Genomic DNA, 14,385 nt, shown 5'->3' on the forward strand with positions numbered 1-14,385 from the left:
TCTTCTACAAGCCACATTAAGGAATAACTTCATTTCTCTTCTCTTCATCCACCTCTGGCAATAGTTTACCCACTATTTGCACTGCTCACCTCCATAGACTTTATGAATCTCTATTATCTCTTTTAGAAGGTTCCACTTTTCAAAATGAAGTCGTTTCAATTACCTTTCTAATGGCAGCCTTGATCTTTAGTCTAGATGTCATCCTTAACATACATTACATAAAATTAAGGAAGAGCAACCGCAGTAGAAAGCATTTCACTACCCTGATCCATGTTCTTTTTTTACTTCTCATCCAGCCTTCTGTTCATCATCTCTTCATGCATTGTATCTAAATTAGATTTTCAGTTCCTTGGGGTAAGGAGGCATCATTTTCATTTATCTGTAAAGCACCATGCATGCTTATGGCTCTGTAGAGATGCTAAATATGTATATCCACATTTATTAAAATATTGATGCTTTTATCTATTCATATAGTGCAGAGGCAACATGGCAGCAGTTGTATCCATTTAAAAACTATTTTCCATCTATAACAGACATACTGTGATCTATTTACAGTAGCTGCATGCTGTTCACTCTCTATTTCCTCGTTCATATTTACGTTGCTTTTTCCGGTCTTATTAACTAAGACTGTCAAAAAAATAAAAATCTCAAGTTTTCTCTGACAGCATCAAAAAATTCTTCTAAAACTAAAGCATAGGGGTAACATACAGTGGTTTTGTTACTCACCCATACTGTGTGATCACAGTCTCAGTGGGTGAAGGTTGCTGTATCAACTCAAGACTGCTCCTGCTCTCCAAAATCTTGCAATTAAAATTGCCCTGATGATAGTAAAAATTTTAGTAATTTTGGACAGCAGCATTCTTGCTACCTAGCTTGAGAGGCATTGAAGTATCTAATTTTCATAGTAGTAGAGCATAGCACTTTATAAAACACAAGGTCTTGTAAAGGAAAGCTCCTCATTATTTTGAAAATTTTGGCTGGCAAAATTAACATAATTAGTGCAAACATGTATTCTAAAGGCTAGGAGGGTTTTTAATGCAAAAAGATAAAATGAGGATACTATCAATCCAATTATAACATATTAAACTATTTCTATTAACAAGTGCAGTAACAGGCTGTAGATACACTATCCTTTGCAGTCAAGCATATTTGTTTCTTGGTTAGACAAAAAATTAACTAGGCATGCCCAAATCCCACAGCAAAATCCACACAGGCCCCTGCCATGACCCAGAGATCATTGCATGAATGAGCCTGTACTAATAATTTCAAAAGTTAGCTCAAAAGATATGGAATTATTAAAGAGTAGACACTGTAAGCAGAGCAATTAAACTGTTCTGCTTCACATAACACTTAATAAATGGTTAAGCATTTAAGTGTTGAATAAAGTGAACATCTTTGATTATCCTGCTTTGCCACATATCTGAGCTGAAAACTTGAAATGGGTTGCTTATTCGTGGGTCAGTACATCAGGAGTCATCTTAAACTGTTTACTCAGAGTAGCAGGAGAGAAGTTACTTGGGGATGATGTTACTGGCATTTCTTCATAAAGTGCCTTACAGGTGATGGATTTAATATTTATATTATCTTTGCATACAGAGACCTGTTTCAACCAGTGTTTCACCATGCTTTTTACTGGATAAAATGATAAACGTCAACACAACTTAATGTCAAACTGCATATTTAACTAAACCTGTGTAAGGCTGCACTGATGACAGTCAGAACAAAGCTAAAAGCTTTGTTGGACTGAACAACGGCAAAGACTCATTTTACTCAACTTTTGATGTATCCCATATAGGCATCTACCTCAGAACTAGTCCCTTTCATTTACTTACTATGCATGAAGAGAAGTGTGTACATGAATGCGCTAAGGTGTGATTCATCAGACCTACTCTAAATGTTTACTTCAGGATAAGCCATTGCACACTGTAAAACAACTGGATTTGGTAAATTAATCCCATTTCATTAAACAGTGAGAATTGAATGTTTATTCATTTCTTTACATCTTCAGTGAAAGTCAATTCCAGATATCCTGTCTACGGACTTCTAAGTAAACGAAACAGGGTCAATGCCCTGACTCAGACACCATCCCTCAATAGTCCATGGACCTTAATTTTTACTCCTTGACAAAACTTCTGCCTGATGCCAACTCTTACTCTCCAAACATGGCTTGGGGCCAGATATGGCACAGCCCAGGAAGTGCTCTCCAAAGACAGCTAGAAGGTAGTCTGCCTGCTTCAGATAGAAGGAGGCCCTAATGGTTGGTTTCAGTGCCAGAAAATGGTCTTTTGCACCTTCTACTTGAAGAAAAAATATTAATGGGAATGGTTGACAAGTCTAAATTGCAACTTTAAATGAAAAGGAAGTAGAGAGAAAGGTAGCTTTTAAGTGAATATTTTAATGAAAGTAAGGATAAAATAAAGAATATAAACACAGCACAAGTAAAAAAGAAGCACACAGATGGAAGAATGGCTACAAAAAACTATCAAACTATGATATGACATTCATGATTGCGATAACTTTGGACAGATATAACAGGGACACTAGCTATTATCTAAATGAACTGGCGTTTTAAAATACAGTTCCTTTGATACGTAACAAGAAGATCTACTCCCTGTAAATTACCTCAGCGAATAGTACCAACAGAAGTAAGGTAGGGAATGAATTTCTGGTAGATTGGAAATTGGACCAACTTTGTTTCTATCATAACTAATGGTAAAGCATCTTCTGAAAAAAACAGCTTCACTGGTGCTGAACACCTTTGGCCATCCTGACATAAAGGCAGGAGCTGATCTATAATGGCTTAATGGCCATTTCACGGGAATTAATTATTACACCGACTTCACTGTGCATGGGGGGTTGTATTCTGTAAGGATATTATAAGATGTAATGGTCAGGTTTTCAGGTGAACTCAACTTTACAACCTTCGCAATGAGAAATATGAACGATGACCACTTTTGAAGATCAATGTGGTTGCTTTGCTCAACTAAGAGCTACGGGCCTACAAAACTGAGTTTAGAAATAATGTATGGATGGAGCACCTTTTCATCTGTTTCCACCCCAGGATGGGGGGGAGCTGGATTAAAGCTACTTGCTTTACTTTCAGCTAAACATTTTTTTTCCTAATCGTATTACTTTATGCCAATTTACATGAGTTTTAGCTTCAAGAATCATTGGTCATTGCTGAATGCAAATAAGCACAAAGTAAAATTATATTAAGTTTGCACAATTGATCTTTCATCATTTTAAATGGTACCTTTTAAAATTTCCTGTAAAATCAGCCTGAAATACTCCCATCGTTGACTGTCATCAAGTAGAGCAAGGTCATTTTGGGAAAACCCCTTCTCAGTGATGTAAATTATAGGGTTATTATATGTATCCTAGAAGAAGAGAGCAGAAGTTTTATTCAGAACAGATGTAAGAAAGCCCATAAAATCAGATGCATTACCCTCTATCTTTTCCAAGCTACAAACTAAAACTAGTTTTCATCAAATTGCACTGACCCTATTAACTTAATTTTCCATGAGCTGACCTTTTATGACTAACAATGGAAAAGCAAAACTGTGCAAATATCCATGAAGACAGTGAAATGACTTATTTTAATGAGAAGACTAAAATATCTTTCCTGCATTAGCATCTGCTTATTGTCACTGCTCTTTAACCCCTTGGTACTGGCAGTCACCACACATCCCATTGCCAGGAGTAGATGCATGCCAGGAAAGTCTTACTGCTGGCATCAGAAAGATCATTCCTGGAGTTCAAAAGATGATATAACACTGGTGTATCATTTCAAACTGTAAAATAGCTATCAAGTACAAATACAATAGGAAAATACTAAAGCTTCTACTCTTTATAGCCAGCATGCAAAAATTAAATTACGAATCCCAAGGTGGCTTGTTTATTTATATATTGTACAATGTCTTATGCCATCCAGATGGGCTCTGAAAAAAATTTGGATTCTCAGATCCCCTCATTGGCCAGCTAATAGTGGTAAAATGGTCCTGTGAGCCTTGGGTCATTCCTTGATATAATGCAGAATTCAATGCAAACCCCACAGTACTACAGGCAGGCGTAAACTCCCAGTTGCAACAGGCCAAGAAGGATCCATTATTTGCTCAGCTTCACAGTCCATTGAAACACTTAGCCTCTTGTCTGTATTTTCTTCATCTTAAATTTAACAGTTCAGGGCAAAGAAGTCAGCAATACCCATGATCATAATTTTTTTCCTCTTCAGTGAGTTCCAGAAGCCTTGATGATAAGTAACCCTGCTTTGAATGCATTGCAGAAATCCAGGACTTCATGATGGCTGGATATTCACCATCAGCAAATACTGTCCTGACAAACCCATCTAAGGTAATAAACAGGTACCCTTTAGCTGCTTTTTGATCTGCTACAGAATTCAGAGAGGTTCTACCAATCTGAGTTCAGAGCTATAGACAGAAGTCTATGTTATTTTCTCCAAATACGTTATTGCAACTATGTCAGGCTTTAGCATGAGCTTTTATCACATTATAAGCCACCTTGTAAGCTCTGGTACCAACGCTATACTTTTTTCACAACCACCTATAGCAACAACATAAGGCTTATTAATAGTGATCACTCAGTCTCCAAATGTTCTGAAGTAATACTTTGCATTAATATCAAAGGTCTCAATGATCCTTTCAGATCTCCAGCCACCTTCATCTTCTAAGAACTGAGGTAAGCCAAATTGATACAGTGAGCAGGATGCCATTTCCCAGGTTATTAATGATTTTGCTATAATAATTGACTCCTGAAAATATTAAAAGAAACAAAAAAGGGTTAACAATAACTTCATTACCTTTTAACACATGAAGAAACCTTACTGCACATTTTCTCTGTTAAGAGATGCAAATATTTCCTCTCAACTGCATGCTGACTACTGTTACAAGACCCCAGAGTTGGCAAAAATGCTCAGCACACAAAATCTTCCAACCAGGCACATAAAATGAAATGAGGATGCAAATTTTCAAAATAGATCAGTGGACAGCAAGTCCCCAGGAGAAACATAATTCTGATGGGTGCTAGTCACGTGAAAATATAATCCCTTCATTTAAATGACTGAATGGCAGCCTGGCTGCATGTACAAGACGAAATCTTGTTGAAAAATCCTGACACTTGAGAGCCTGGCAGGCAGATATGTCCTAATGAAAGCATTTATCCCCTTGAGAACTGTGTCTTTTGAAAAGTTTAGTGCCCCACTCAGCAACGTAACTAAGCTGTTCTTTCATGATTTGAACTTAGTTAGCCGGGTGAGATGTTTTCTCTAGTGTTCCATTCTCCATCACTCTCTGTGCCAGCATCAAGGCAAAGAAGATACTGTCGATGCAATCAATATTTTGCAATGGTGTGAATTCAATGGCTCTCTCATTAGCTGGGGTGTCTTACCAGATCTATATGACATTTAAGGCTTTTCATTGGACTCTAATAGATTTTAGATGGAGTTCAGGGCACTGGTCTCTTCAGCCACCAACTTGAACGGCTTGGCAATAGTTTATCCAAGAAACTGTCTTCCTTTTACGCTGCCACTGCTGCAGACTGCTCGGTCCCTCTAACTGCAAGGACGAATTAGCTCACCTTTCTAAAAGCTCATGACTTCCAACCTTTCTCACTCCCCCTTGATAAGGCAGAGATCAACTTTAATTTCCTGGATGTGTTGTTAAAGCTGGCCAGTACTGGGGATGTATTTCTAGAAGCTTAAAATGAATTCACCTTCTGTTCAGATTTAGCAGTGGCTGACATGAATATGTTTCCTAAAGGACTATTTTTATGCTGCTGAGAGGTCACTATAAGTTTAAATATCAGGATACCTTAAGCTCTTATATAGGAATTTTTAATTTTGCTTACATCCAAACACAACTATGCTGCTTTTAAGCCTTCTAAAAGCATTAGATATTGAAAAACACATCACAAGCTCTGGTTCAAAGAGTATCAATTAGTTCACTCTTTTACTTGAACTATCTGGTTTAGTGTGGTAATTGGAAAAGGCCAACAGTGGCCTTGAATTATTACTTGTTAAGCTAAGAGGCTCCAGCCAGGAACAGGTCTCCATCATGCTGGTGGAATGTAGAAATCAGGCAGCCTTTGCTTCAGACACTTGGGCTAAACATACCAAAGTTAAGAACCTTAGAAACCTAAAATTCATATAAATATGAATTTTACATACATACATACCCTAATAAGACATAGGTGCTTATGAAATGTCTATCCCAAGGCCTTGCTGTATTGAAACCCAGAACTGAGAAAGGTCTAAAGAAGTTGAGAATGCAGCAGAAAGGATGAGGAGGAAGACTAAGTTGCAAAGGTTAACAAAATGTATGCTTAGGTGGTTATGCATGGTTTAGATTATTATTATTAACAGTTTCTGAACCAGAGATATTGTTTAAACCAAAACAGGAAATTTCTTCAATAGTAAGTATGTCTGTACTATATTGTACTAAAACTTCCCTGGTATTTTCAAGTTCAGCTTGCTGTGTATTGATATTTAAAAACGCCAGTACAGAACCCCATACAACCTTCTTGAAAGGACAGTATTAGACTTCAAATTATCCTAACTTCAAATGACTGATCGTAAGGGTTTCTGTTGAATGGCTTTTTTAAGACAACATTTACTGCTGCAATCAATTACGAACCCCAGATTTAGATAGTGCCTTCTTGTAAACAAACAGGTGTACACACATCCTTTAGCACAGCAAGACTCAATAAGTTTGTTTACAAAGTAATTCACAATAAATCTCACAGATAGTTTGCTTTTCCTTCCGAACGCAGCACCAGAAAAACATATGAAATTCTGAGGAGATATGTGCTTGTGCCTGAGAATGTACCCATGTAAAAGAGGAAGGAATATACAAGAATTGCCAATTCTGAAAAGAAAATTCTTGCAATTTCCAAGCGCAATTAGGAGCAAATATGGTTTGTTACTGTTACTTTTGAACAGGGACCTATTTTACTTCAGTGGGACTGGGTGTGTGCTAACTGTTTGCTGGTGGGACTCAAAGGTTTACCACAAAAGCTTAAAATGGGAAAAAAGAAATCCTTTGCTGGTACAGGATCCTGTGCTGCTACTACGCTGGGAGTAATGCTTGCCTAGAAGACAATAGCATTTCGCATTGTAATTTTTAGATTATAAATTACTTAGTACAATATATAACATTTAAGTGCAACTAGCTATCATTCATTTTTTACATCTCAATTAAACACCAATACTGGAAAAGATCTATGCTTTGTGTTAGGAAATTAAGAGAAATAGAACTGCATCCCTGAAAAAAAGTAAATGTCAAGTCAAATTTCCAGCTTGTCTCATACCTTCCAGAGCTGCCTGATTTAGCTTCTATGGCTGTATCTGTGGGACAGCTAGAAGCAGAAATGCAGAAGAAAATGCTCTTCTCAGAACGTGTGTATATAATGGTTTTGTGGAGACACTCTAAAGTTTTGGGATTACAGACATTAAGGAGCATTTTGTCACTGGAAACTGGAGGATTGTTCTTTTCTCCTTTCTGTTATCTTCTCTCCCCATTCTGATTCCCTACCTTCATGCTGAAGTGATGCATAACATCAAACTCTCCCAGACTCACTACCCCCATGTCTACTACTTCAGCCTCCCTCCATGCTGACACCTAGTGTTTAGCAGCTAACTTGTTCTCCTCAGGGCACCCTCTAGGGTAACAATAATTATGCAAAAATATTTTAAAAACAAATTTGGTGTAAGTTTTAACCTAAAACCTGACATGTCTCAGGAACAATACGCCTACAACATCCCCGCTTTAAAAGACCCTACCCCCACTGAATTAGAAACAGAATGGTTTTAAAGGTTTTCAAATGTCCTACGTCTTAGGTGTGAAATTGGTAGTGAATCAGTTGGTGTGAATGATTTTATTTGAAAGGACATTGCTCTAAGCTTTCTAATTCTTCACATGCTCTTTGTAAAAATGTTTATATAGAAGATGATGGCCTTTCCATGCTATGCAGTTACAATTGCTTCAACAGATCACTGCACAAGAGAAGTGAACTCCTGCCTAATGAAAGCTGGCCTACTTGGAGTTCCTCCAATGCCCTTTTGCTAAATGTAAAGTTCATAATATTAATCAGACAACTGCTTATACTGGGGATCAAGTGAACATTTTCTGAAATTACAGCTGGGTTTTGTGAAAATGTTAGCTTTCCTTACCAAGAGTATTCAAAATGACTGCTTGCTATCTCCCACTCTGATGTCTAAATAACAAAGTCCGTTCAGAAGGCAGCTCTGTGGGGTTGTACAGCGCCTGCAGCCCCAGCTGAAGGAATATCAGCACAGGAAAGAAACCACCAGGACGGAGCCAATTTTAAATTCAACACTCCACAAAAAGCATTCCTAGGGAAGGGCAAGCTGTGCCAGTGAAAGTGGGCCGCATATTGTAAATTTTGGTGGCAAAGGAAAGGCTCCATTCAAGCCTCTCCAGGATGCTGGCATGGTTTTTGCAGTCATGCTCTGCAGGGGAAAATGGCTGGTTGGTCTGTTTAAAGCAGATTCACCAGCCCCCACCCCCCCCACCCCCTTTCTGAATTCTTGAAACAAAGGCTCCTCTGCTCTCTGGTGAAAACCGTAATCTGCAGAATGCAGAGGACAGGCTGCTGCCTATTGAACAGCCAAACTCTACATGACCAAAATTCTGCAGAAAAATATTGCTTCTGCTGGTATCTTCCTCATACAGATCAGGATAACCTGAAGAGCATTTTCTAAGAAATCCTTTCCTTTTGTAGCCTTCCGTCTTTACAATCTTCAAACCAGTGGAAGAAAACAGTTGCCAAGGCAAACACTGCCCCAGAAGAACAAAGATATATATCTTCTCAGTACAACTGAGATTCAGAAGAGTAGCAGACAGAATTGAGATTCAGAGGTTCATCCAAATCTACTTTGCCTTTTTCTCCTTGGAACATTATCCTCCCAGCATATGAGAGACCTCAGCCAACTACTTTGATTCTCCCATCCTTTCTGGTTCAGCTTCAGTTGCTTTTGTTCTTTACAATTCTCTTTATTTCTTCTTTCTTCCGTTCCCTGTGTTCTGCAGGCAAAGCTGCCATTTCCTATCTTTTCCTCATAAGTCACCTTCACCTTTCCCCCAGTCCATACCAATGGAATTAAAATAAACAAATCAGAAGTGTAACAAATTTTATACCTTCTAGCAATCTAGAAAATTTTATTACTTCCAGCAATCTGGCCAGCTTGTTTATGTGTTTATGTGTTTATGTGCTGCATCCGTTTTCACTTCTACACTGTCTGCTGAAATTGTGAAAACCCTTCTCTTCAGAGTGGGGACTGTCTTTTGTTTGTCAGAGAACTAAGCTGACTCTGAAGAATCCTCTCTAATTTGCTAAAGAAAATATCTGGGAAAGCTATGTCCCTCTTAGAGTAAAATAGTTGACGTGAAGTTCAGTACGTCAGAGTATACTGATAAACTATCTAAATGCATTTGCCAAATACTTGTCTATCGTAAGCCATCCAAAAATATCCTCGTGGCTAGGATGCCTGTAAGTATAAACATTCTGATGAAGCAAAATGATTTAGAGTTACAATTAAAATAACTGGAGTAAGCAAAAAGATACATAGGAAACATAATACTAATCCTATCCCAAAAGATTGTGCTATCCAAGGGGATCTAGAATATTAATTAGTAAGTTGTTGCAAACCTATAAAAAATCATCCCATAATTACTCTGAAAAAAGTTGCAATTTCGAAGCTACACTGCAGAATAGCATACTGGATTAATTATGCCAGACTGCAGCAATAACCTTGAATTAAAGCTGCAACCTTCTATTTTTAAGAAACAATTGCCTTTCTGGTTGATGAAACCTGTCGTCCCATCAGGTAACAGACGTGACCAGGAAAGAGAAAAGCGATAATGAGTCAATCCAAGCTGTTTGATACATTTCAAATCTTCCTCCCACAGAGTGTAGCTGCCACAAGCTACATCACCAGTCTGGTTCTTGAAAACTTGATCTCCTCCCTGATGGGTGAATGTGTCCCAGACATTAGGGCCCTTTCCATCTGCATTCCAGCCTTCTGCTTGAAAAACAAAACTTGGCCATTTTACTTTTGACATCAAAAGACATATGTTGAATGTAAATATTTATCACAAAGTAGGCACGAACCCCTCAAAATCCTATGAGCAAAATGAGCAGTATTTCCTCCTGCCTCATTATATAATTTAAAGTAACTATGAACTTTCAGGCATTACTATATATTTGCATTAGGTTTTGCATGTATTCATATCTTTGCTTGCTACTAATTATTTGAAAATCCTGATTTAAAAAGCATTCGGAGTTCTGACACTCTTCATACTTCCTCAGACAAAAATCAGATGTTTGCAACTCTTGAGATATTACAGGTTTTCACAAAGGGCATTTTCTAATGCAGCTTCCATCCATAAATGTAAAAGATCAGTCCATATCAAAGAAAGCCTTTAGGGTATGAGAAATACATTCAACAAATAGGCAGTTATGGCTTTCTGGATGTCCTTTGAAAATCCTGACAGTCTGTTAAAAAGAAAGGAATGCCATTATGAGCCATGGCCCTAGGCATATACAAGCTGAATTAATAACACAGCTCTGCAAAACTGCCTTTTGCTTAGCCAAACGTTCACAGAAATGAATTTTGAATGCTCAAAATCCCTGCACCATTTTCTTCACTTCCATCATTTTGGGAAATTTCTTTGCAATCCAAAATTGAGATAGACAGATTACCTCTAAAATATTCAGAATTTAACTGTTTTTTGAGATTGAACAGTACTAATATTACATAGTATTTAAACCAAATGAATGCACCTTTCTTCATGACAAGCTTCTTTGTCTTTCCAGAGAAATGCTGTAACTGGGGCAAACATTTCATTTTTAATGTGACGAGCTTTGTAAACTTATACCCCTGCAAAGTGTAATTTTATCACAAAATTCCAAATAAACCAAAATGGCCAACCTCATTTACCAGCAAGGTGTTGCAGAGCCCCAGTAAATGCACTGTTCCAGGGTTACTCTTTAAAAACTAAAATGACATTGTGTGTTAAAATCATGTATAAATTAAATATCAGTTGGGTTGTAAGATTGATAACTCTATAATAGCTACATATCAATCCTCAATAAAAGTGTTTTAATAATCAATTAGTATCATAGAAATTAGAGATGGAGGAGAACTATTAGGAGGTCATTGAGTCCATCCCCTGCCAACACAAAATTGCTCCCTTAAGTATATTCAGTACTTAATACACATCTGTCTTATTAAATCTAAGTTTAATGCAAGGTTAAGCATATTGAAGACACTTAATTTAAAACATTACTAAAATTTGTAATATCACTTCTGTAACCTAGCTTTTCAAAGCTCATTGTCACATTTCATGTTCTTTACAGAATTTTATTGCAGCACATGAACACTTATACATCTACATTTGGTTGGTCAGTAAATTAAACTGTTATATGGGACAACCTTCAAAGTAGGTCAAATTTTAGATCCAGACAGTTTGAGTTTCTTAAGCTCAGATTTTATCACAGACTTTGAGCTCTGTCTGTACAAACCTTGGAAAAACGTAGTACTAAAAGTCTTCTATATCCTGCTTCTTATTTCAAATATGGGTGCTGAAATAAATTGTCATTTTAGAGAAGTGCAAGAAATAACAAATAACAGTAATTCTTTGGTGGTACCTAGAATTTAGAAGCCTTTAAAAGCAGGCTCCTGCACCACAGCGATATGATATAGCTCCTCTTTTACTATGGTGGGAGCGAAGGGAGGTCAAAAGCTGCCATAATGGGCAGCTAACACACCTTCACTTAAGAATCAGCAGCTAGAGCAGATGCTGAATGATTTCTTTCTTCTCCAGTAAAGAAGTTGGGAGGAAGGGGAAGAAGCATTTGATTTTCAAGAGTATGACAGTACTACTCCAGTGGTCATTAGCCACTATGAAGCCCTGACGGGCTGTGGCAAACAGACCCACTTTCACGCATTCCTCATGTTGTTCGAAGAGCCTCTCTGTACAGTGCAGAATATCTGAGCTAGCTAAATAAAGTATAGGAAGCAATCTAACCAAGGCAACAGAAAGCTCTACATACACTGATGTATCCTGCTGAGCCACAATTAGTCTGCACGGAGCTCTGCTCTGCTTCAACGAACTGAGCTTGCACCTCTAAGCTTGCTCAGAAACCTCCACGCTACACAGCAGTTCACAGTGTAGACATACCCTGAGTTTTAACGACCTTCAGGGCCAGGAAGGAATACTGATGGGGAACTGGTTTTACATTTCAAATCATATATATTGTATATGTCATATATAACATTACATAACAAGTCATCAAATGATCAATATAAACTATCGTGAAACGTGATGCATGTTCCCATTCTCTGCAATTTTTACAATGGAGTAAGATAGAATGTTTTCCCTTTTAACTGAAGCTAGTGATGCAGGAATATTACTGATCAGAGTATTTAAGTTTTCATGTACTTTTCCAAGTTAGCCAAGTTAGCTTTTTTTCGAATTCAATTGTGCTTTCACCTTTCAGAGCAAAATTTTCTTGGCCTGATCTCTGCCCAAAAGGTGAAATTTTGTTTGAATTAATGGAGTTCAACTATTTGGCATATGAAAGAAGGGAAGAAAGCCAGCTAGTTTTACCTTTATGAGAATTTTTTGCAACTTTTCCTTCTCTCTCTCAAAAAAAAAAAAAAAAAAAAAATCAAGCGGAGAGTTGAGATTTAGCATAGAAATGGGCCTCAGTAAGAAGAAGTGCTTTTGAGTGTTCTGGTGCAAATTGATTTTGATTTGACTGAGTCATGAACCTTTGAAATCTGCACTTTGAGCATGCAGAGTACAATTGGTATGATTTTTTAGCACTTTGAAATATACAGAGTGGAGAAGGTTGCACTGTGCATAAATACATAGCTGACAGTAAAAAATAAAGCAGGCTGTCAGCCCTTGCCTCATCCACTGTGTATCTTGTGATATGTGCAGCGACTGAGTTTGGACTCTACAAGAACTATTGCTTCAATCATGCTGCCTCTAAATCGGAAGCGCACAGCTTCCAAAGCTTTCAGGAGGAGGAATTCCCTGTTGAGTTTCTTACTTCTGTGGGAAAAGGGTCATTTGAGTAGTGTCTAGACCACATTATAGATTTTTTTTTTTTACATTTCTCCCACTCAGAAGCCTTAGGAAATTTCATTAAAAATAGATTAAGAGAACATTAAAGTTGCACATCTAGCCACTCAAAAGGCAGGAAATTATAATGTCATTCTATATGCACACACAATTCACATTTTAAAAATTAGTTAGTAGAGCTATGTGCATTGCAGGACTCAAGTTAGAAGCTGGCCCAGAATATTGATTCCCCGGGAACAGTGAGCTGTTCAGTCTATTAGGTGAAGCTAACTGAGCTCGTTAAAAGGTAGCAAGCATGGGCAAGTACCCTCACTTTCAGCAGTAACCAAGAACTAAAGGCTACATCCTCAAAGACAATTTTAGATCTACAACTCCCATTTAGGTACTGAAATCAATGGGATTTAAGTGCCTGTATGCTGCAGGGTATAATATGAGAAAATCAGATCTATATGTATTTTAAAGGTCTCTAAACACACATTTATGAAGGGATAAAGTTGCAGGGGTTATGGCTATAGGTGTCCCTGTACCTTATGGGTTTGTATTCCCTACTCTGCCACATATTTTCATATCATGCTGGGCAAAGCACTTTATCAGTGCTTCCATTCAGTTGGGAACATGACACATGCGCCTGGGGGAGGTCTTCCACAAGTCCAGCTGTTAACCTTTCAGTTCACTGCTTTTCATACTGTCTGGAGATTAACTCCTCACTGAGGACTCCCTGTGAGTATCAATGTCTGATGAGGTAATTCTCCCATCAAGTTTTGGAATAGTCAATAGTAATGTGCTTAAATTAGCTCTAGAGAAAGGAAATACTCAAGAACTAGTAGGAAAATTACTTATTTCTGCTTTCCACCCCCACCCCCCCCAATAGCTAGTGAAAGGTTCCTCCTCTATTTCCATTACCTAGCCATATTTCTGCAATTTGAAACACCTTCAACCCCCTTCTTTCTGCTTGGGTGAGAAGTGTTTAAACAGAAGTGCTACATGGATTTGCATCAGATGTAGCATTTATGTAATGAGGCAAAGATCAAACACTCTCCTTCCTGGATCCAGACTTTTCATTTACTTAAAACTTCCTTAACACTTTGGCAGCTAAAAATTGACACCTTCAATTTGATATGCCGCTGTAGCTGCACCCCAAGCAAATCCAACTGGAAAAGCAATATCCTCTGGCACCGGCTGCAGAGGACAGGCGAATACACAGCATTATGCGATGCTATGGAGATGTGGGCTTCATCTGAAGACATAAGTTTCTGGCTCG

General features: G+C 37.9%; 1 protein-coding gene across 1 annotated transcript in view; it reads right to left on the reverse strand.

The window, feature by feature from the left end:
• Nucleotides 1-3,242: 3,242 nt before the first annotated feature.
• LOC142056987 (cytosolic beta-glucosidase-like) overlaps nucleotides 3,243-14,385 on the reverse strand; it is a 34,974-nt gene continuing 23,831 nt past the window's right edge. The window contains 8 exon segments of the mRNA XM_075092487.1: nucleotides 3,243-3,377; nucleotides 3,660-3,727; nucleotides 4,177-4,219; nucleotides 4,221-4,345; nucleotides 4,546-4,721; nucleotides 4,723-4,768; nucleotides 9,827-10,054; nucleotides 14,231-14,303. Coding sequence (XP_074948588.1) covers nucleotides 3,243-3,377; nucleotides 3,660-3,727; nucleotides 4,177-4,219; nucleotides 4,221-4,345; nucleotides 4,546-4,721; nucleotides 4,723-4,768; nucleotides 9,827-10,054; nucleotides 14,231-14,303 — 894 coding nt within the window.

Source organism: Phalacrocorax aristotelis, chromosome 4 (assembly GCF_949628215.1).
Source record: "Phalacrocorax aristotelis chromosome 4, bGulAri2.1, whole genome shotgun sequence".
Taxonomy (NCBI): domain Eukaryota; kingdom Metazoa; phylum Chordata; class Aves; order Suliformes; family Phalacrocoracidae; genus Phalacrocorax; species Phalacrocorax aristotelis.